The 22,135-nt window shown below is 53.8% G+C and overlaps 2 protein-coding genes across 2 annotated transcripts; one reads left to right on the top strand and one right to left on the bottom strand.

The window, feature by feature from the left end:
- Nucleotides 1–48: 48 nt before the first annotated feature.
- MYORG (myogenesis regulating glycosidase) lies at nucleotides 49–6,389 on the top strand. The gene is made up of 2 exons (XM_085303017.1): nucleotides 49–214; nucleotides 3,891–6,389. The coding sequence occupies exon 2, from the start codon at nucleotides 4,074–4,076 to the stop codon at nucleotides 6,108–6,110; it is 2,037 nt and encodes a 678-aa protein (XP_085159143.1). The 5' UTR covers nucleotides 49–214; nucleotides 3,891–4,073; the 3' UTR covers nucleotides 6,111–6,389.
- A 7,365-nt stretch (nucleotides 6,390–13,754) lies between these two features.
- LOC146596935 (alpha-galactosidase MYORG-like) lies at nucleotides 13,755–16,636 on the bottom strand. The gene has a single exon (XM_085303016.1). It carries the CDS (start codon nucleotides 16,079–16,081, stop codon nucleotides 13,985–13,987), a length of 2,097 nt encoding a protein of 698 aa, XP_085159142.1. The 5' UTR covers nucleotides 16,082–16,636; the 3' UTR covers nucleotides 13,755–13,984.
- Nucleotides 16,637–22,135: the final 5,499 nt, after the last annotated feature.

Below are 22,135 nucleotides of genomic sequence, written 5' to 3'. Positions count from 1 at the left end.
CCCCCGGGGCGACCCCAGCCGCGGAGAGCGGCCGCCCCCGCCCGGGCGAGCCCCGATCCCCCCGCGCTCCCTCCCCGCTGCCCGTCGCGCTGCTCGGAGGCGCCTCGCGATCCCCGCGCGTCCGCGGGGCCCGAGCGGGCGTCCGCCGCCCCGCGGAGGGTCCGAGTCGGAGGTGGCGTCTCCCAGGCTGGGTCCACACGAGGAATAGCTGCCGGTGAGGATTTTAACGGGCTCGTTATCGCATGCGGCCCCGGGGTGTCCCGCATCCCCGGCACCACGGRGTACAGGTGGCAACTCGGGGTGCCGAGCTGCCAGCCGGGCTCCTGGAGGCATCAGCCGCTTTCTGGAGCTAGAAGGACCTGGAATTWTTTGGTGGCTCGGTGGCTGGAAAATTGCAAGCTGCAGCAGGGAAGGGCTGTGCTTAGGTTCCTTCTGCTTCCCCGTATCATGTTATTATGCTCTGGTGTTCAGATGGGCTCAGGTTTCAGCGTGCCTCAGCGTCCACAACGCTGAGCTCTCCAAAAACCTGAATCAGGGCGTTTTACTTAACGTGCTGGGACGGGCCGAGTGCTCTTTGGTGGGCTGAGCCCTTCTGAGGCTTCAGACTCGCTGGCAGCAAGCGAAACGCCAGAGGGAGAATTTGGGCCAGGAGCCACGGGGTCAAGACTGCGGGACGTGGGTTGGACCTGGCGYCCTGCAGGGCCCCGGCGTCCTGCARGGCCCCGGCCGGTTTGTCTTGGAAGCTGGAGAAGAAGGGAAGGAAGGGACAAGGTGCCTCCCAGCCGGTGCGGCCGCCAGCGGGGCGATTGGAAGGATCTGCTGCCGCGTTCAGGCCCGAAGGCGGCATCCCACACGGAGCCCTTCCGCCGGGAAAGGCACAGCACGAGCCCAGTGCTCGAGGGCTTCCTTCCTGCAGAGCTTTGCCGGAGTTGTCATTTCCCTTCCTTGCTCTTTTATGGGCTGGGCRATGCCCGATGGCCAAAGCTGCGGTGTTTTGCTAGCTCGACTCCTGCCAGAATATTTGGGGAGGAGGCAGCCGCTGCTGGCACCGGGGTGGACGGTTTCTCAGCATCCCGCCATGGGATCTCGTGAGCTTCCCCGAGGTCTGGGYGAGAGCTCGGATCCTGGAGCGGAGCCGACGCAGGCGAGAAAGATCAGCCCAAYGTCATTGACCCTCTTTAGAGGAGCGACCTAATTGCGAAGGTGCTGGGGTTAGTGGTGCTGTGGCTCTCTCAGCCTGTGTTTAGCAACGGTACCAGCAAAAAATAGAACAGGCCCTGCAATGGATTTTTATTTTTACTCCCCAACGTGCGTCCCACTCGGACGTTTTGCTTTAGGATGAAAAGCTGCGATACGGGGAGAAGCAGCTTCGTCTCGGGCCGGCTGGGAAGCCGCGGCGAGTCGCCAGGCTTTGGCGCCCACCGCTTCCGAAGGCGACTTAAAAGGTCGCCGGAGAGCTGTCGTGGAGCAGAATAATGTTTGTGCGCCGAAGGGAGGCGGAAAGCGGCCGCGGGCTTTGCAGGAGGCGCGCTCTCCCGGGGGCGCGGGATGCCGGCGCCCGGCCGCCCTCGTCCTCGCGCCCTCCTTTCCCCGCGGCGGCAGCAGCCCTTTCTCGTACGTCAGCAGCGCCGGCCTGCGGYGGGCGCGAAGGAAAGAAACCGCCTAAAAATAGGTCGGCTTCAAAGCCGCTCATAAATAATAAACGGGTCTGCTGGAAGGGAGGGCGAAACCCGCCGAGCCCCCGGCGCTCGGCCGCGGTACGGGGAGCCGAGGAGGTGGCCGGCCTCGGCGCTGCGGGGAGAGGCGGCAGGATCTCGCGCCTCAACACCCGCCTGGGAGCGAGGCGAGAAAGCCCTGTTTGTTTCTTTTTTTTTTTTTTGTCTGAAGATGCGAGAGCTGGGAAAAACAATCTTTTCCTGACCACGGAGGCCGGCGGGGGAATCGGTCGTGTTTTATTTTCTCTGCCTTGGGTGAAAACCTTTCCCTTCCTCGAGCRGCGGTAGCCAGCGGCCCGTCTCCGCTCGCCGTGGCTGTTCGCCTCTCGCTCCTGCCGGCATCCCAGGAATTTCCAGGCCRGAGAGGGAGGGACCACATTTCGGTTAAACCTACATGTTTAGAGCCTCTGGCCGTGCCCGAGCTCCCCGAGCTCCCAGGGCTCGGCGGCGCTTGGCCGCGCTGCAAGTCGTCCAGCGAGACCCATCGCTCCTTCAGGCTAATCGCGTCCTAATCCCACCCTAATCCCGTTTAAAGCGACCGGCAGCCTGGCAAGGTTCGAATGAGCTGGTGCTGCCGATACCTGCGCTGTCGCTTCGCCCACGACTGCCAGCCTGGAGGCTCCCGGGGCGGCTGGATCCGACGGCGGAGCTGAGCGGGGCCGAGGCGCCTCCACGGCGCGGCTCGGCAGCACCTTGGCTCGAGCCGAGGGAGGAAATAAATAGATTTCACAGAAACTGGGGGAAGAAACAGATTTCAGCTTCGTTGCCTGCTTTTTCTATTATTTTTTATTATCTTTTATTTTATTTTTTTCCTGGGAAAAGGATCGGTTCAAGGTGCGGAGGAAAATGCGCTCTTGCAATGAGTGCAGCGGGGAAGGTGTTCAACTTGGATGACGCACCAGGAGAAATCGTATTTTTGCGCTAGGACGCTTTTTCTCTTCTTTTGAAAACAAGCTGGCCCCTTCCCTAGAGGAAATCACTGCAGCCCACTCTGCTGTTGCCTGAAAAGAGGGTTTTTTTCCCTCTGGTTTGCCTGGCGTTACGCAGGTACCCGGGCGCCTGCTCCTCTGCAGCTTCTCTCCTTCCCTCTGCTCCTCCTCCGTGGAGTTTTGTTTCTCGCTTTCCCGTGTCCTTACTTTACTTTTCGCCTCTGTCCGTCCCAGCRCTGTGCTTGGCTGGGCCGAGCGAGCCCGCAGCCAAGAAAAATCCGTCCGGATCTTGGCGTAGCCGCGCTGGCTTTATAAGCCGCCTTGTTCCCGGGGGCCGCGCGGGCTGGAGCCGAACTGCAGCCGGCTGAGGCTTGGCTGTCCCGTAGGAAAAGCCCTTTGGACGCTTCCTCCCCCCAGACCCTCCTCCCCCCCCCCCAACAAAATTAATCTTTTGCCTGCCCGCGGGGAGCCGTTGCAGGGATTTGCATGCGTGGCAAGAGCGAGCYGCTCTCCTCCGGTGCGAGGCTGCTGGTGCCCGGGCTGAGAGCTCCTGCATCCCCGCTTTGCTGCACAGCGCAACCCCTGCGTGCCCCGRGGCCGGCCGCAGGCTGCCTGTGTATCCCAGCTCCATTGGGATGCAGAAAAACTGGGGTTCATCCACCTTCGCTGCAAAATGTCCTTGAGTGCGAGCCTGAGCTGGAGCAGCTGGGGCAGGCGCAGGACAGGGAGGGAACGGCGCAGTAGATGATCTGGATTAAAGCTGCCAAGGAGACAAACCGATTRAAATTAGGATCAGCAGCTGGATTTCGTTACACAGTATCTCCTACGGCTGTTAATTAGCCCTGTGTGTTAAAAGACGCTTTGTGCACCAGCCCTGCTCCTGTTCAGCCTCTTCACCTTGCCACCTCCTGCCCCTGCCCTGTCTCCCCTCCCTGTCAAACCACTGATGATTCCCTCCTTGCTGGATCTTGTTCCTCCTCTCCCAGAATAATTAAGGCAATGGTTTGGCACTTATGGTGTTAGGGTTCTTCTGTGCATGAGGCGGTCAGGCTGTTGTCCGTTCATGTTGTCTCCCTGGGAGTGTGTTGAGACAGTGTTTGCTGTTACACGTACAGCACCTGGCACATTGCGTCCCAATGGTCGGAAGCCATGTGGAGCTATTGAAATTGAGATGGGAAGGAGACGACAAGTGATCCTTTGATTCTGAGAATTTTCAGAGACTATTTATATCCTTCTTCTTTTTCAGAGACTGGTGCTTAGGGACACAGTGGCGGTGGGAACACTCCTAATGGCCCATTTTCCTCTCTTGAGAGCCTAAGAACATCAGCTCCATAGAGCGGAAAACTAGCAGTCTCTGAGCCACAGGACTTCCTGCAAAGACATCTTTCTTCCTTCTTCTTTGCACAAAGCACTAGAGAAAAACAGCATCATGTACACCTTCCTGCCTGAAAACTTCACCCCGGTGAAGCAGAAGCCCTCCAAGGAGCTGAAGCCCATGCTCGGGGCCATCGTGCTCGGCCTCATCCTCTTCATTGCTGCCGTGGTGGCCTGGTGCTACTACACAGTGTCCCTGCGGAAGGCAGAGCGACTGAAGACGGAGCTGATGGACCTGCGTGCGGACGGGTTTGTCATCAAGAACCAGAACGGGGAGGTGGTTTTCCGCCTGGCCTTCCGGTCGGGGAGCCTCGACCTGGAGTCGTGCTCCAAGGAGGGAGAGATTTTGAGCTGCACGCGGTCGGACAGGGGTCCGCTGAACTTCTTCATCCAGACGGTGAAGCCCAAGGACACGGTGATGTGCTACCGCGTGCGCTGGGAGGAGTTTGCGGCCGGCCCGGCGGTGGAGCACACCATGTTCTGGGAGGACGCCCACTGGTACGGGGGCTCGGAGATGAGCACCCAGCACTGGCCCATCCGCCTCGCGGGCTACCAGGAGCCCGTGCCCTACGTGACGAGCGACGTCTACTCCTTCCGGGACAGCTTTGGGGGCATCCTGGAGCGCTACTGGCTCTCGTCCAAAGCGGCGGCCATCAAGATCAACGACTCCGTGCCCTTCCACCTGGGCTTCAACGCCACAGAGCGCACCCTCTTCTTCCAGGCCCGCTACAAGGATTCGCCCTACAAGCCCCCGCCGGGGCAGCAGCCTTTCCCCGAGCTGAGCTACCGCGTGTGCGTGGGCTCGGACGTCACCTCCATCCACAAGTACATGGTGCGCCGGTACTTCAACAAGCCCTCCAAGATCCCTTCYGAAAACGCCTTTCGCTACCCVATCTGGTCCACCTGGGCCCTRTACAAAAAMGATATTGACCAGGATAAASTYYTGRRWTTTGCAGAAAAGATTAAGAAGTACCRTTTTAACTGCAGTCACATTGAAATCGATGACACGTACACACAAGCATACGGGGACTTTGACTTTGACCCCGTCAAGTTCCCCAACGTGACCGAGATGTTCACAAAACTGAGGGAGGATGGCTTTAAGGTGACCCTGTGGACTCATCCCTTCATAMAYWMMRATTCCTCCAATTTTGRGGTGGGGATCGAGCGCCARCTGTTCATCAAGGAACCATCGGGACGGCTACCAGCCATGGTGGAGTGGTGGAACGGCATTGGGGCCATCCTGGACTTCACCAACCCGGCGGCCCGGGACTGGTTCCAGAGCCACCTGCGGCAGCTCCGCCACAAGTACGGCATCTCGTCCTTCAAGTTTGATGCTGGTGAGACTAGCTACCTACCCAAGCAGTTCAGCACCTTCCGGCCGCTGTCGGACCCCAGCATCTGGTCGAGGCGCTACACGGAGATGGCCATCCCCTTCTACGAGCTGGCCGAGGTGCGGGTGGGCTACCAGTCGCAGAACATCTCCTGCTTCTTCCGCATCATTGACCGCGACTCCGTATGGGGCTACGAGCTCGGCCTCAAGTCCCTCATCCCCACGGTGCTCACCATTAGCATGCTGGGTTACCCTTTCATTTCTGCTGACATGATCGGGGGGAATTTTTTCCCCAACAAGACGGAGGGTGCAGTGGAGATCCCGGACCGGGAGCTCTACATCCGGTGGCTGGAGCTGTCGGCCTTCATGCCCTCCATGCAGTTCTCCATCCCGCCCTGGCTCTACGACAAGGAGGTGGTGGAGATYGCGCAGAAGTTCACGGAGCTGCAYGAGTCGCTGGTGGCCCCGCTGCTGCTGGAGCTGGCCGGGGAGGTCACGGACACGGGCGACCCCATCATCCGGCCCATTTGGTGGATCTCTCCCCGCGAYGAGGCCGCTCACAAAATCGACTCSCAGTTCCTCATCGGGGACACCCTYATGGTGGCCCCCGTGCTGGAGATGGGCAAGCAGGAGCGCGACGTCTACCTGCCGGCGGGCAAATGGCGCAGCTACAAGGGGGAGCTGTTTGAGAAGACGCCGGTGCTGCTCACAGACTATCCCGTTGACCTGGATGAAGTTGCCTATTTCCTCTGGGTTTCATAACAACTCCTCCACCAGATTTAATCTTGGGGATAACCATGCCTTACAGTAGGACTTTATGACAAATAATTCTAATTGCACATTTCATTTGGGTCTGGGATTGAGGAGGGGAATTAAAGACTTCACTGTCTTTGGGATTCTTTTGTTATTTGGAGTGGGGTGTTTTTTTTTTCTTTAATTTGGAGCTGGTCAGAGACATGGGATTTGTTACGATAGCCAGAATTTTCTCTGTGTATGTGAAGAAAGTATTGTGAAGCTGCCTGCAAACACAGTTGAACCTAATACCTTTTTCGGTTCCCAAGGATTTTGAGAGATGAAGATTGGTTGCTGCCCAGTGGGAATGTTTTTTCTCCTGTGGGAGTGCCCAGCTCTGGGAAAGAGGRCATTTGGCTTGGGAGGGTTGCTATAGCACAACCTGCCTTAAGTTTTATAATATAGCAAACACATTTAAAAGGACTTTAAGCAGAGAAAACTATCTAGAGATACATACATACCTACATACATATGTATATAGATATATATTCCCCCCCCCCTTTAGTCTACATGGGCTTAGACTAACACTTGCCCCATACTCCTGCTTTCTTGAGTACCAGGCGGGCCAGGTTACTCGATCAACATGCAGGTATTTTGACTGTACACACTTCATACTGCTTCCTGGGGCAGCCGTGTCCCACCTCCTCATCCACCTAACGCCTGCTGTAGGGCTCTTGCTTTTGTGGTTTGCCTTCAGAGTCAACATTGTCTTTCCTAGAGCAGTGCAATTCATATCGGTGTGTCCAATTAGCGTTTTTAAAGCATTTAGCATCCTGCTTTATGATATGATTATCCTGCAGRTATCATCCTTTTGTTTTTAAGGAAAGATAGACTTTCAGGTTTGTTCCTGGCAGAAGAACTGCCTGAAGCAAAGCAGTTCTCAAAAGGTACATGTGACTTTTGTTGGGGAACAGCAAGTTCTCATAAGTCACATGTCTTGGATTGATGAGCCCTGGAGGTAACATTTGCTGCTAGCCACCTTGGCGGTGGGTGGAAAACACTGGCTTTCGCACTGATGGTTTTGCACCAGTGGGTGTTCATGCTGCATCCAAGGAAATGTTCTCATGTGCCATAAAAACTAAGCTAATATCTGTCGCTGTCTCAGGTTGGAGTTAGAGAGATGATGATTTTGTTTGGTGTTTTTCTGAAGCAGCCCTTTGCTCTCTCAAAGATTTAGGGATCTTCTTCAGGTAGCATTTGTAGCTGTGGAGTTGGGGCTCATGTAAGAGCCTTCCGAGGAGGGACATTGAGTGACGTGTGTTTCTACCCAAATCTCCCACAGCCAGGACTGGTGATACTCTGATTCAGGTCCCTCTCCTGGCCTAYGGATTTACCCTTGAACTTCTTTCCCCTCCCTCTCTGGACGCTGCAATGTGAGACTGCAGACGTCTCTCTATGTCTTTCCCATTAAAGCCATTTGGTTTTGTACGGGAATATGTATTTACAGAGAGATGTTGGCAATCTCTGCTCTGAGAAACAGCTAATAGTATTGAAGTCTGGCAGCCTTCCTCTCCAGGGCAGGACTTGCCCTGCTGTGCCCTGGATGGGAATGGGTCTCTGCCCATGAATTTTTAATGAATCTGTGCAGAATTGAACTGCTCTCACTGGGAAGATTCGGAGTATCCTGCCCAGACTGCAGCCAGCCAAGGAGAGCTTAGCGTATGCAGGGCTTTGAAGGTGACTGYGTGTGAGCTGAGCATGAGTCCAGCACGAGTGTGCTACACCCCACTCCGTATGGAAAGATGGTCTTTCTCAAAGTCCATCTCCTGCACTGGGCTTTGCAGGAGGCAGAAAAGGTGATATTCCAAATTTGAGGCTCGTGGTGGCATCCAGGAGCATAAATGTAGATATTTGAGGGAAAAATCTAAAGTGCTTATATAATTAGGGGAGAACTGAGGAATGTTTTGGAGATGCATAATTTGAGGGACTGTTTGGAGCAGCTTCTGAGGTCTGAATGGATCTGCCTAGCATAACTTGGTGTCTTGGCCTCAAAACCAGACATAGGAGAGCCCTATGGGTCCCTGTCCCCYAGATGCACAAATGTGACCTAGGCTCAGCTGCAAAGCCTGCTTCTTCTGTTTCTAGATATGAAGGTCCCAGGTTTGCTCCCTGGCATCAGTCTAAATAGTCGWCCTTGTACTACGTACAGACACCCTCTGGCAGAGTGTTAATTCTGGACCCCTGCCRTAAGTGGCCAGAGCACCTCAGACTGGAGGGAGGAGATGAAGGTGAGGAGCTCATGGACACAAGTTTAACTGCTGCCTCTGAGGAAGGTGAGGTGTGGAGAAAGCCTTCTGCTCTTCCCCGGCTTCAGGTGCTGCGTTAGGGTAGACAGAGGGCTTGAGCCCTGTCCATTGCACAATTTCCTCCTGACCCTACTCCTCAGTAATTCATTTCCAGCCTCAGAAAAACATTAAGGCTGTAGATCCAGTTCTTYACTTTTGACCTTGCCTTGCGAAATAGTTTGTTCTCCCCTGTCTTGGGAGTGGCTTTGTGCTCTGCTGCACAGTCCAGCTGCCAGTGACACTCTACACTCCCAAACACTGGACTGCATGTAAAGGAGCCCACCRTGACCCACAGATGTTGCACATCTTCTCCTCTCTCCCTCTGCTGTRTCACTCGCCACATGCCTCACTAGTAAGGAGTCAGGCTATGTCAGCTGGGGAAGAGTGAACCGGCATTCCCATTAGCATCCTTTTATTATCAAAATATTGGGAGTACTGGGATGCGTGTCTTAGATCTCCTCACAGTGGTTTCAAGGRTTAAGAAAACCTGCAGTGCTTTGCACTGGAGCAGATGAGGAGAGCTCGCACACACTACTACTGTCTCTCCTTTCGGGAGATAACTTCTCACACCATTTGACGTGGCTGACAGGCACTTGCCTGGCTCTGTCTGTGACTGAAATGGCCATGTCACTGCAGCGCTGCTGTCACCAGTGCAGAAAGGAAGGACAAGGACATCACAAGCAAGGTCAAGAAAAAGCATCACCGAAAAGAAATTTCCACTCTGTTCTTAGAGATGTCGATCCCTCTCTACAGCAAAGACTTTCAGGACTTCAAGGGAACCTGGGAAGTGTGAACATGTCACAGAGAAGTCAAAAGGCAAAGATGAGCTTGACTGTCCGTTCGCACATCCTGACTGAACCAACACACTGACCATTTGGAGCAGGTGGACGCTCCTCATGTCTCTGGGTCTCTGAATTGCTGTAGGCTACTTCAAAATTTATACCACCCTGGATGAACAAGAAACTGGGGTTCCAGCTGTACTTTCTAKTTTCCCTTTGGATGTGGTGACAAGCTGGGACCTTCATGTGAGTTAGGCGATTATAAAGTCTGCATCCTAGAAGCTGTGCCATGGAAGCACTGAAGTTCAACTAGGTGCAGTCAGGAAAGACCTGGAGGAAAATGCCCAAAGATGCTCTGTCCTCTTTCCCCTCCTCTCAAAAGAAAGAATTTTGTTYTCAAAAGTTTATTTTTTTAATTTAACTATCTTCATAAATGAATACAGTTATAGACTATCATTTTCTAGGTGCTGTAGTTAGGGCATAAATGCCTATGGCTGTTCAAAGCTCCAGCTAGGAGACAAAGTAAAGTTGCTGTTACAAGAACATAAGGGATGAAGCTGAAGAGTGGATGGCTGACCAAGGGTCCATATGGGTGATGTCCAAGGGCCCATGGGACCAACGCTTTCCCACATCCTGGGGACATGTTCTTCAGCAGCCTGTCTTCAGCAGAGGCTTGGCTGAGAGTGGTAGCTTGGAAATGCTGCTTCGAGATGTTTTGCAGGCTTCTAGGTATCCTTTCCATTGAATTTTTTATTAAAAACACCACTTTAGTTCTGCAGTCCAGCTATAAAATCTGTAGAGCCTTGCAGACCACAAGCAGTCCATGCAGAAAAGCTTTGGGAACTACTAGCCTCAGATCATTTCCCCAACTTGCACCATGGGTCACCATCCAGAACAGGGTTTGTTCGACTCAGCCGAGGAAATGCCCAGGGGCAAGTTTGGTGGATTGGTTAAACCTTTTCCAGTCCGTATGGCTCATACCACTGTCCATGTCTGATCATGGCTGAGCAGCAGGTCAACTTGTTTATGTGATATTGAATTTTGAAGCTTGCACTATTGGGTTTAATGGATGCTTGTGTTTGCACATGCCTTCTTAAGTCAGACTATAATGTTGCTGTGTTTTTACTGCTTTTCTAATTCATAATTGTTATGAAACAACATAATGTAACATTAATTGCCTCGATTGATATAAAACTTGGAAAAAACAAAAGGAAATTTAACTATGTCCATCTATGCCCAATGAGTGGGGCCAGTTGTTCAGGCAGTAACACATTTGGGAGTTTTTGCCCTAGACTTCACTGAAATTAGAGTTGAGGGTGTTGATTTATTTAAAACTTGTATTTTGAAGCTTTGACAGGTGTTTTAAAGATGAGAACTGGCTGCTCCCTTGCCCTTGTTTGCTGCCMTCAGCGGGGGACTGGGATAAAAATGCACCATCTTCCAGCACAGGCTGGTTTGCATCAGGAATCACCCTCCCATGGATCCCTAAAGCAAAGGGAATAGCTGTGTCTTGAGACTYGCCTGGAAAAGACCATGCCCAGTTGAATCCTGCTGCTGCATCAGCCCCTGGGGGRGACCCAGGCAGCTTTGCTCCTATTTCTACTGGGAAAAGGAGGTTAGAGGCACCTGCCCCATGTGTCACAGCCCCAAAGGGCCCATTGGCATTGATACTGGGGGTGTAGGGGGTGCCTCTCCACGTTGCTTACTGGGGATGTACAGTTTGAGATTGCTTGCAAGCACTGATGAAGAGGAGGCTCCTCTCTGATACCCCAGAAAATCAGGATGCTGGGAGGAGGCCAGTTTGGCTATTTGCCRTTACAGGACCCAGACACCAAGGCAGGGTTTGCACTGAAGTGCTATGTGAGAGGAGGAAACAGAGGTCACGAAACTCGTCTAAGAGCTTACCTTTTTATTTTGCTTCCCCCTAAAAGCTGGGGCTGTGCCCAGGGAAGGCGTATGAGCCCCACCGGGAACGRGGGCTCAGCTCTGCGCTGTGTCCAGCTAGCTCAGAGGGGGCTCCTGGCTCCCCCCACCTCCAGGGAGATGCCGAGTCGTGCTGCAAAATGTGCTCGGCAGCCGTGTCTGGCACAGGCAGACGTGTTATTGGCAAAGTACAGGAGGCTCCAGCATAAAACCAGTTCATTTTAGACGCAATTTCAGAGAGATTCCCAGCGGTGAGAGCAGGACAGTGACTGCTGACCTGCAAGAGCCCCGYCAGGGATGTGTCCGATCCCTCCAGAAATCACAGCTTTTATTAAAGAGTGAGGGGGAAAAAAAAAAAAAGCAGGAAGATGGATGCAGACCAAGTCTGGGGAGAAACACGGTAAAAGGACAAGCTGACAACAACAGATTCCCTCTGGGCACGCAGCCAGGCTGGCAACCTTAGGAAAAGAACAACCTCCTCAGTCATAGCTAGGCTTGAACCATGCAAGACTGCCAACTTGCAGGTCCCTCACTCTTGGGGAGAAACTTGAAGATGGACTTGGCTGGTACAAAAACCCAGAGGCCAACTAGAGAAAGGGAGTGATTTTTTTTTTTTTTTTTTTTTTTTTTTTTTTTTTTTTTATTTTTTTTTTTTTTTTTTTTTTTTTTTTTTTTTTTTTTTTTTTTTGAGTGGGGAGGTTAGGTGATTTTTAGATAAGTGATTGCCCAAGATTAAGGGCAATAAAGAAGCAGGCAGCCGGCGGCTAGTGACAGAGGAGATGAGCTGGCAAATGCGGAGCTTGTTAGCAAGGCAAACACATGGTTCTCCTCGCGACAGCGCAGCGGGAGGGTGCTGACACATGCCAGCGCGTGGGCCCCGGGGCGACGCCTGCTCCCGGGGKGCCACTTGCTCCGGTTGCCCCATGCAACCCCCTCGGCACAGAGCTGCAGGTCCCCGGGAGCCTGCAGCTCGGCTCAGCCCCTGCCGCGCTGGGTAAGAGGTAGTGAGTAAAGAGGAGAAAAATAATAAAACAGGAAGGGTTGGGGTTGGYAGGGAGGGCTGATGCCTGCCGAGATCCTTCGGTTGCCGGAGCCCAGCTGCCAATGACCCTCGGGACCCCAAACCAGCAGCCAAGAGTGGAAGTGCGTGGGAAAGCGGGTCTTGTCCTCAGGTGGAAACCACTTTGCTGGGATAGGAGGATGTCTGCAGTAATGACCCAAAGAAAGTCTGTTTTGCCCCGAACACTGCTGTCAGATAGAGCACTGCTTTGCCTTCCATGTTACTGGGTTTCCCTCCCCATAGCCATGCCTGCAAGAGCGTTACAGTGGCGTGGGTTAATTATTTTTTCACCTGGCCCTTAGAGACAGCTAGCAAATATTTTGGCTCACCCCCAGCCCATCACTTGAGATTGCTTTTTTTTTGGGGGGGGGGCAGTCATGACTATGCTGGGTCCTTATAGTGTAACAGACCCACCAATGAGCACCTGGATCCAAGCCGGTTTGGGGGCTGCTTAGCTCAAGCACCAAAGCAGACGGATGCTCTGATGGGGCCAGGCTGCTGGGGACATCSGAGCCTGGCATTAGCAGGGGACAGGAACCGGGCAGCATCACTGTGCGGGGGGCTAGGCGCACCCAGTGTGCTGGTTACGCACCCCATGCCTCCAAGCGCCGAGGAGGAGCAGGGCAGGATGGGGAGGGGACAGGTGCATGGGGCACCCCTAAGGAAAGGGGCTCCCTCCTGCCCTGGGGCCATGCACAGCTCTACCCCACAGCTGCCAACCCCCTCCCCAGCACCACCGGCACCCAGCGGCGGGAGGAGGCTTGGCTGTGGCCAGCATCACCCACTCTCATGCTGTGTTTTTTTCTGCATCCAAGCTTATTTATCTGTCAGACATCACGAGCCATTTCCAACACTGGCAGCAAGGCTCTGCATGGCCAAAGGAGCTGAGAAYGTGAAGAAGACAGCAGCTGTGCCTGGGGGACAGCTGGGGCTGGAGATGTGGCTCTCTTTTGGTAATGTGTCTTTTGGGAAGGGTCATCACAGCCTGGAGACACCAGGACTCTCCTAGGACACTCAGTCATGTCAAGGATTTTTTTTTTTTTTTTTCCCCCAAGGGAATTTTTCCCTGCAGCAGTGGCATTGGTGCTACCGGGAGRTGAGAAGTAAGTGGAGAGGATTTTTATGAGTCAGTGGCGGGGGCTCTCTCTGGATTAAGCTCAGATGCTAGTAAGATTTCAGCATATGCTTACAGGCTTTGGTGACTGTACACCAGAGACAAGTTTTTTTCCATAATTTCTCCCAGCAAAGCAGGAAAAATGACTGAGTGCTAAAGTTTCCTTGTGCTTGCTCAGTCCATGGGAAATGCAAATGCCCTTTACTACTGCATCAGCAGCACCATCTGAATATTTGATCCCTCTGTCTTTAGGTTAATCACAGACTTTTCCTTTCTTTTCTTTTTTTTTTTAACTACCCTCTCCAACTACTTCCTTCACTAAATAAATGAAAAGTTGTAAATATCTCAGGGGATCAGCAGTACAACTGGATAACAACAGAGTCCATTCAATTTCCCCTACAAAACAAAAATGCACATACCATTTCTTGTGGGGAAATGATTACAAGCAGAGACTGTGTTTCTACGTGTTGTATTTATCGTACTGCCATGGCCAAGATGTCCATCCAATATATTTTAATGATCGAGTTGTTCTTCAGGTAYTGTCACACAAAATAGAGGTCACAATGACTACTTCTAATCTGATACTAGGGTATTCTTATTTTTAAGGCAATCAAAATTCCCAGTTCATTAAATATTTTTGTTCATAAATTCCAGAGCCTATTGAAAAGCTGATGGAGGAGTTGTTATGAAACCCAGAGGAAATAGGCAACTTCRTCCAGGTCAACGGGATAGTCTGTGAGCAGCACCGGCGTCTTCTCAAACAGCTCCCCCTTGTAGCTGCGCCATTTGCCCGCCGGCAGGTAGACGTCGCGCTCCTGCTTGCCCATCTCCAGCACGGGGGCCACCATRAGGGTGTCCCCGATGAGGAACTGSGAGTCGATTTTGTGAGCGGCCTCRTCGCGGGGAGAGATCCACCAAATGGGCCGGATGATGGGGTCGCCCGTGTCCGTGACCTCCCCGGCCAGCTCCAGCAGCAGCGGGGCCACCAGCGACTCRTGCAGCTCCGTGAACTTCTGCGCRATCTCCACCACCTCCTTGTCGTAGAGCCAGGGCGGGATGGAGAACTGCATGGAGGGCATGAAGGCCGACAGCTCCAGCCACCGGATGTAGAGCTCCCGGTCCGGGATCTCCACTGCACCCTCCGTCTTGTTGGGGAGGAAATTTCCTCCAGTCATATCTGGCAGTATGAAAGGGTAACCCAGCATGCTAATGGTGAGCACCGTGGGGATGAGGGACTTGAGGCCGAGCTCGTAGCCCCATACGGAGTCGCGGTCAATGATGCGGAAGAAGCAGGAGATGTTCTGCGACTGGTAGCCCACCCGCACCTCGGCCAGCTCGTAGAAGGGGATGGCCATCTCCGTGTAGCGCCTCGACCAGATGCTGGGGTCCGACAGTGGCCGGAAGGTGCTGAACTGCTTGGGTAGGTAGCTAGTCTCRCCRGCATCAAACTTGAAGGACGAGATGCCGTACTTGTGGCGGAGCTGCCGCAGGTGGCTCTGGAACCAGTCCCGGGCCRCCGGGTTGGTGAAGTCCAGGATGGCCCCAATGCCGTTCCACCACTCCACCATGGCTGGTAGCCGTCCCGATGGTTCCTTGATGAACAGYTGGCGCTCGATCCCCACCYCAAAATTGGAGGAATYKKWRTKTATGAAGGGATGAGTCCACAGGGTCACCTTAAAGCCATCCTCCCTCAGTTTTGTGAACATCTCGGTCACGTTGGGGAACTTGACGGGGTCAAAGTCAAAGTCCCCGTATGCTTGTGTGTACGTGTCATCGATTTCAATGTGACTGCAGTTAAAAYGGTACTTCTTAATCTTTTCTGCAAAWYYCARRASTTTATCCTGGTCAATATCKTTTTTGTAYAGGGCCCAGGTGGACCAGATYGGGTAGCGAAAGGCGTTTTCRGAAGGGATCTTGGAGGGCTTGTTGAAGTACCGGCGCACCATGTACTTGTGGATGGAGGTGACGTCCGAGCCCACGCACACGCGGTAGCTCAGCTCGGGGAAAGGCTGCTGCCCCGGCGGGGGCTTGTAGGGCGAATCCTTGTAGCGGGCCTGGAAGAAGAGGGTGCGCTCTGTGGCGTTGAAGCCCAGGTGGAAGGGCACGGAGTCGTTGATCTTGATGGCCGCCGCTTTGGACGAGAGCCAGTAGCGCTCCAGGATGCCCCCAAAGCTGTCCCGGAAGGAGTAGACGTCGCTCGTCACGTAGGGCACGGGCTCCTGGTAGCCCGCGAGGCGGATGGGCCAGTGCTGGGTGCTCATCTCCGAGCCCCCGTACCAGTGGGCGTCCTCCCAGAACATGGTGTGCTCCACCGCCGGGCCGGCCGCAAACTCCTCCCAGCGCACGCGGTAGCACATCACCGTGTCCTTGGGCTTCACCGTCTGGATGAAGAAGTTCAGCGGCCCCCTGTCCGACCGCGTGCAGCTCAAAATCTCTCCCTCCTTGGAGCACGACTCCAGGTCGAGGCTCCCCGACCGGAAGGCCAGGCGGAAAACCACCTCCCCGTTCTGGTTCTTGATGACAAACCCGTCCGCACGCAGGTCCATCAGCTCCGTCTTCAGTCGCTCTGCCTTCCGCAGGGACACTGTGTAGTAGCACCAGGCCACCACGGCAGCAATGAAGAGGATGAGGCCGAGCACGATGGCCCCGAGCATGGGCTTCAGCTCCTTGGAGGGCTTCTGCTTCACCGGGGTGAAGTTTTCAGGCAGACAGGTTTCCTTGACACTATGCCTTTGAGTGGCTCCGCATTTTCCTACTCGGTGAGTAATCTGATTTTCCATGACCCCCAGAAATGTCACCTTGCTGTTAGAAACTTCTCTGCTTATTTTTTTTCTCCAGTTGGTGAAAAGAAAAAATAAAATCCTGTAGGACCAGAGGTGGTCACAGCCTCTTCTCCAAAGCCCRGCCTCTCACACCTGCAGTGCTGGTTTGTGAAACAGAAGATTACATGCACTGAAATAATAATTTAATCTTCTTACCGGTCCTGTCTCCTAGCCTCTCGTTTGGAGCCCTGAACCCTCCCCGGCTGTGCAGCTCTGGCTTGCTCTGCTATTTGCTGTGTGTTATTACACCCTGTTCACTGGAAAGTGAACTGAGCTTCTTGGGAGCCGGCCAGGATTCCCGGGAGCTTCTCGCGGCCGCAGCCTCGCTGGGTCCCGTCGGGCGAGGGCGAGGGGATGAAAGTTAGGGCAGAGCTCGGAGGAGAACGGGGGTCTCTGAGCAGGGAGAGGGGCTGCCACCGGAGGGTTCGGTCTGGAAGCTGAGCGCTGATCTGGAGTTAAACGCTTTTTTATGTGAAGTGTACGCCCCGCCGGATTTTTCCCACCTGTCCTCCACTTCTCTGCATCGTATCCAGACAGGGAAGTGCTGCACCGAGCCGGCTGCGTGGGGAGAGGATGTTTCTCTGCAGCCGTCCTGGCTGCTGCTCTGCACTTGATGCACCGGTTCGCTCCCGTAACACGCAGCTTGGCTAATGCCCAGAGGCTACGGAGCCGCGACGGGGAGCAAACCCGCAGCGGCAGCCCRCGGGGAGGGAGGCCGCCGAGCCGTGCCAGGCAGCGCGCGCCTCGCCGTACGGGGCCGAGCCGCCCTGACATCAGCAGCTAAGTATACGGCCACGATAAGGCAAAGCCGCCAAAAATACCGCGCGGGTCACGGCGAGAGGCGCCGATCCCCACGGCTGCCCGCGCGATTTATTTATTTATTTATTTTTAAGGAGCTCTCAGGGGGAGCAAGGCTTTGCTGGGGAAAAAAAAAAAAAAAAAAACAGAGCCAGAATGGATAAAAGCATTCCCGGGCGAACTCGGCYGCAGCCGYTCGTGCTCTTCCCCGCAGCTTTCGGAAAACAGCCCTCTCCGGCTGGAGCAGGCTCGGCGGCAGCAGGCATCCTCCTCTCCTCCGGCCGCCTGCCTTCTCTTGCCCCCCAGGCCGACCCAGGAGCACGGGCGCCCTCCGAGACGAACCTCACCATTTTCAGGAGTTGGGGGGGGGGAAAGGAGGAGAAAGGCTGTAGGAAAGAGGCTTTTCAGTCCAAAATGTCACTGCTCTGTTTTATTATTATTATTATTATTATTATTATTATTATTATTATTATACAACAACAAAAACCCCACTGGGAAATCAGAACATCAAAATATCTGCAGAATAAAAGCATTTATGGAAATTAAATCTGTGGCAACTTTCCTGCTTTTATGCAGCACTGTCACCCCTCCCCCCCCCATGCCTGCACCTACCCTGCTTTCTCCTCCTCCTCCTCTTCCTCCTCCTCCTCCCAGCCTGGCCCTCTGCAAGGGGAAGGTCCCCAAGGGAGCGGGAGGCCGGGCACACGGAGCAGCACCCCTGCCCAAGGTGCGYGCGCGGGCCACGTCAGACACCCAGCCGCTGCTCCAGCCCTTTTCCTCGCCCCGAGCTTCACGCTCCGTCCCGGGGGCGATGGCGTCAGGGTGTCTCTTTGCCATGAATATTTAAGCGGTCCTTGCAAGGGCTYGCTGCTCCAGTGGGTATTTCATTAATGCCACCAAGCGCACCCGCTGCAAAGCAAAGGGGGGCTGCATGCGCCCTGGGTGCCCCGGCGGCACCACGAGGTCCCCCAGTGACGCAGGCACTGCTGTGCTTTAGCTATTTTGTTTTAAATATTTGGGGAGGGGTTTTTTTGTGCTTTAGCTATTTATACRGGGCACAGCTCTGGTGCGGGCACTGCAGCTATTCCTGCACCATCCGTCCCCCAGGAGCGCGGCAAGCCTGGCTCCGAGCAGGGCTGGCGCTCCTCGCTCCGGGGATCCGAGCAGCCTTCGGCATGCACATTGACCTTCACGTGCGGAAAACAGGCCCAGGACTTTAGACTCCCTTAAATGGCTTTGCAAGGGTCAAAATGTAGGAGGCAGCTAGCGTGAAGGGGTGCTGGGCACCTCCACCCTTCTGCAAGAGCAAGGTCAGAGCTATCCCCAGCAGCTCTGCTGATCACCCAGCACGCGTGGCACGAGCTTGTTAGGTCTCAGCCCACGTCGCATCTTAGAGAGATGGGAAGCCTCAGACTCATTTTCCCAGGAGTGCAGTGCAGGGTAGGGATGAGACTAGCTGCTGCGCTGTGTGCGCCCGGCACCCTGGCACCGAGTGTTTGGGGACTCTCTGTGCCTCCAGCAAGGAGACAGGTTCCTGCTGGCCTCCATCCTCAGCCATGGAGGATCTTATTACAGCAGGTCCCTGGGGCTATCCTTAYCCAGAGACTTCCAGACCCTCACTATGGTGAGTAAAGCCATTTCCTCCTCAGTAGGTCTTTTKGTCCTGACTGCTGCAGGAGCTGGGAGCAGAAAGTCCTGCTCACGTCCTCGCATATGAACAAACTCCTTCTTTCCAAGTGGACGAAAGAGAAATTGCACTTCCCACCGGCTCCACAGCCCGTGTCTGTGGCCTGGGGAAGCAGCTCCATCTGCCGAGCCGAWGGCCTGGGCTGCAAACTCAGGAGCCACTGCCGCTTGAGCACCCGCTGGGTGGGTGCAGAGCCCATCGGGTCCTGCTGCACCCAGGTCTCCTGCTGTGAGAGGCCCCCAGGAGCGAACTCCGGTTTGAAGATGCCCTGAACTGCTGAAGAGCCCAAACAAACAGAGCCATAAGCAAAGCRCAGGCGGGGCAGGACTCGTGCTGACAGGCTGGGAGATGGTCGAAACATAGGAAAGGCAGAGGGGGAAGGTGCTCTCATTTCAGGCTGCCCCGAATTCAAGTCAGTGACCTTGTCCTGTGCTGGGTGAAGAAATAAGGGCTGGRGGTGATGTGATCTGAAGTGAGCTTTCGGCCACTTGGACACCGGCTCAATCAGAGGCTCTGCTTGCAGAGGGAGCCCTTGAGAGCTGCCTGCTGCAACAGCAAGAGAAAGAGGCTCAATAGCTCAAAAACCTTCATGGAGGAGAGGAAAACTGCTCTCGGTTGCTATTRTCTTGTGAGGATGAGCCAGAGATGTAATGTGAGCTTTGAGAGCTGCAGGTTAGGTCCTCGGGGGGGGGTGGGGTGGAGAGGGTGCTTCAGACTCTTACTCCGTGGTTTAAGCCAACTGCTAGCATCAAGGTGAAAGCTCCTGGGGTGGGTTAGCTCACATCTGCCTCCCATGGGACTTCTCACAGGCACCGAGGCAGCTGGCATGGGGATGAGGCTCTTGGGGTGGCTGAGCGGAGTCAGCTTCGGTCCCCCCATGGCCTCAGCCTGCTGCTACCAGCTGACCCCAAGGATGGAGGGACCACATCTCTGGAGATGCTACTTCAYTCCCAAACCAGCTCAGCTTCCCAGGAATGAGAAAGTTTTGAGATGGAAAAATATATTGTTCCTTGCATCCCTTTTTGGAGATACAGGATCTTTGCCATGGTGGTTTTCCGACACATTTGATGCCAAGGGCTTGTAAGTGATCAAAGGTTTGACTGCAGAGATGGTCAGACACCTTGGCTTGGGACCCTTGGCCCTGATATCTATTTATCCAGCTTGGAGCAGGGCAATGACAATCTGTCTTTGAAGTGGAAGAGGATGGAGGAATGACTCATGTTCAGCGTCAGCCAGCAGAAGAGGGACATTGCTGGGGGCATTGCTTCCTAAATTCAGCCCACTAATAAGTAAGAGAGACTTCCCCGAGTTTATCAAAAATTTCCCAGCATGTCTGAATCTGATCCTCACACAAGCACTTGGGGCCAGGCAMCCAGAGAGGAAACAGAAAAATTGCAGAAGCTCTGATGGCTGGAAAGCAAGCTAATGAGTCTTTGCATCTCTCCTTGAAGGAGGTATCCYGCAGAGAAAGATTTCCTCTCTAAAATATTATCCTCCCGAACAAGAGGAGAGATGCTGATATTCCCGCTGGGAGGCCGGGCAGAAAGGGGAGAAGATCTACGTCTGCATGGGCCAGGCTGTCCTCGTTCTCTGGGACAAGACCCCCCCCAGCTGGCCATGGGGCAATTTGCCATCCTTCCCCAGGGACAACGCTGGGCACCGCAGAGCTGCGCTCAGCTTTTGTACTCGGCTCAGCTCTCCGGCGTCCCTGGGATCATACGCAGCATTGCTGGCCCCAAGGCTGGGGTGAAACCCTAACTTTGACTGCTGTTGTTTTCCTGCCTGAATTTCCTTCTGGTTTGAGGATGACGTGACCTCCGTTCGCTCTACCACGCCGCCGTGCAACACCGCTGTGGGCTCGCAGGCAATGCCAGTCCCCCGCTGGCTGAGGCTGCGTTTGGCGACGGGTGAGCGGTGCCTGTGGTTTAAGCGGTGGGCTCACAATACCACCTCCTAGTCGTGAGACCTAATATTTTCACTTCCGTATAACTTCAGTCTGACTATATTCACCATGAGCTGCAAAATGAAGAGAAAAAGCAAAGTTGCCATCAAACTGGTGATACAGCAAAAAAAACAAGGCTGTTTCAGGAGCCTGGACCAACTAGGGGTGCAGATTACGTGATTGCAAACGTAGTTATGGGACTATCCTGCTCAGCATGGGAGATACCACGGCTGGAGAGCAGCTTGCTCTCTGCTATGGGCAGCCTGGGAAAAGCTGTAGAAAAGATTTGGCAAAAGTATCCCTAGGTACCAGGCTAAGCCATGCCACAAACAGTGAATGTACTGCAAAAAAAATGGGCTCTAACAGCCACAGAGCAATTTTATATGCAAACACTGTTCTGCATGGGTAAGAAATAAGACGGCAGTTGTGTCGGGCTTTGTAAAAGTACGCTGGCTTTTAAAACGCAGTGGAGCAGAATGATGTTGTTCTCCACACGAGTCTATCAGACAGGGAGAAGAATGATACGCTTTCTTGGAAACTGAAAACTGAAAATATCAGTAGCTGGTGTTAAGCTGGTTTCTTTTAGTTTTGCTGACACTTGCACTTTCAGACTGACCACTTTTCTGCAGGGCTTAAAATGTCATCACTCACTGGTTCAGGCTCTCCTCAATCCAGTGCTAGCGTGGGTGAGTTTAGTTTTGCCAAGAACTGGCAAAACCAGAATTTAGCCAAAACCAAAATTTGGTCAAAGCCAGAAAAAATCAGACTTGCACTCAGAGGGCAAAGCTTTTTCYTACAGTGCCCTAAAATCAGCGCTGCGAGGAATGTGCCCGATGCATGTGTGCAGCTGGGAAAACATCCAGATCCAGCCCTGCAGAGTTGTCCTTGCAATGGTTTCCTGAAACAACACCTTTCATCAGTACCTCCAGCTTGCAGTTGCCCAAATGCCACCGGAACGGTCTGCCTTTGAGGCTCTGGAGGTTGCCTTACGTTGCATGTCCAGCTGGAGCCGATCTGTGGTCCGGAGCTGGTGGGAGCACAGCAGGCAGCAAGGAGGGAAGCAGGGCTCRGTGCTTCACAGCCCTCAGCAGCCTCGATGCCGGCGGAGGAGATGGCTCACCTGACTCATGGGATAGCCGAGCTGAGCTGCAAAACTGCTTTGAGCATCAGTAACTCCTGCAGAGCCAGAAGGAGCAAAATTTAAGAGACTCGGTCCCTTTTTTCCCTATGACACTAACGCTTCTCTGTGCACAGACCCATTTGCAAAGGCTCGGGCTGCACTTTTGGAAGAGGACAAACCGTGACAGCAACATCAGAGAAGGCAAAGGACTTGCGTGCTTCTATAGCTAAAGCCCACACTATAGCATGACAGCCTAATTCCCTGCAGGAGCAACAAACACCAACCAAAACTTAGTACATTTGCATTCAAATTCAGAAYGAGGAATTGCACAAAAAAAAGTGGAAACTTGTTCAAAGGAAGGTTGAAGGGGAAGCTCGGGGAATTAAGGCCTTCCCAGAGGCTGTTCAGTAGGCAACTCAGTAGGCAATGTAACAAAAAGACTGAATTAGAGGGTGTTTGGATGAA

This window comes from Rhea americana, unplaced genomic scaffold (genome assembly GCF_003343005.1).
Source record: "Rhea americana isolate MKP2758 unplaced genomic scaffold, rheAme1 scaffold_196, whole genome shotgun sequence".
Lineage (NCBI taxonomy): Eukaryota > Metazoa > Chordata > Aves > Rheiformes > Rheidae > Rhea > Rhea americana.
Note: the sequence above shows the minus strand (reverse complement) of the source record. Positions and strands in the feature narration are given on the sequence as shown.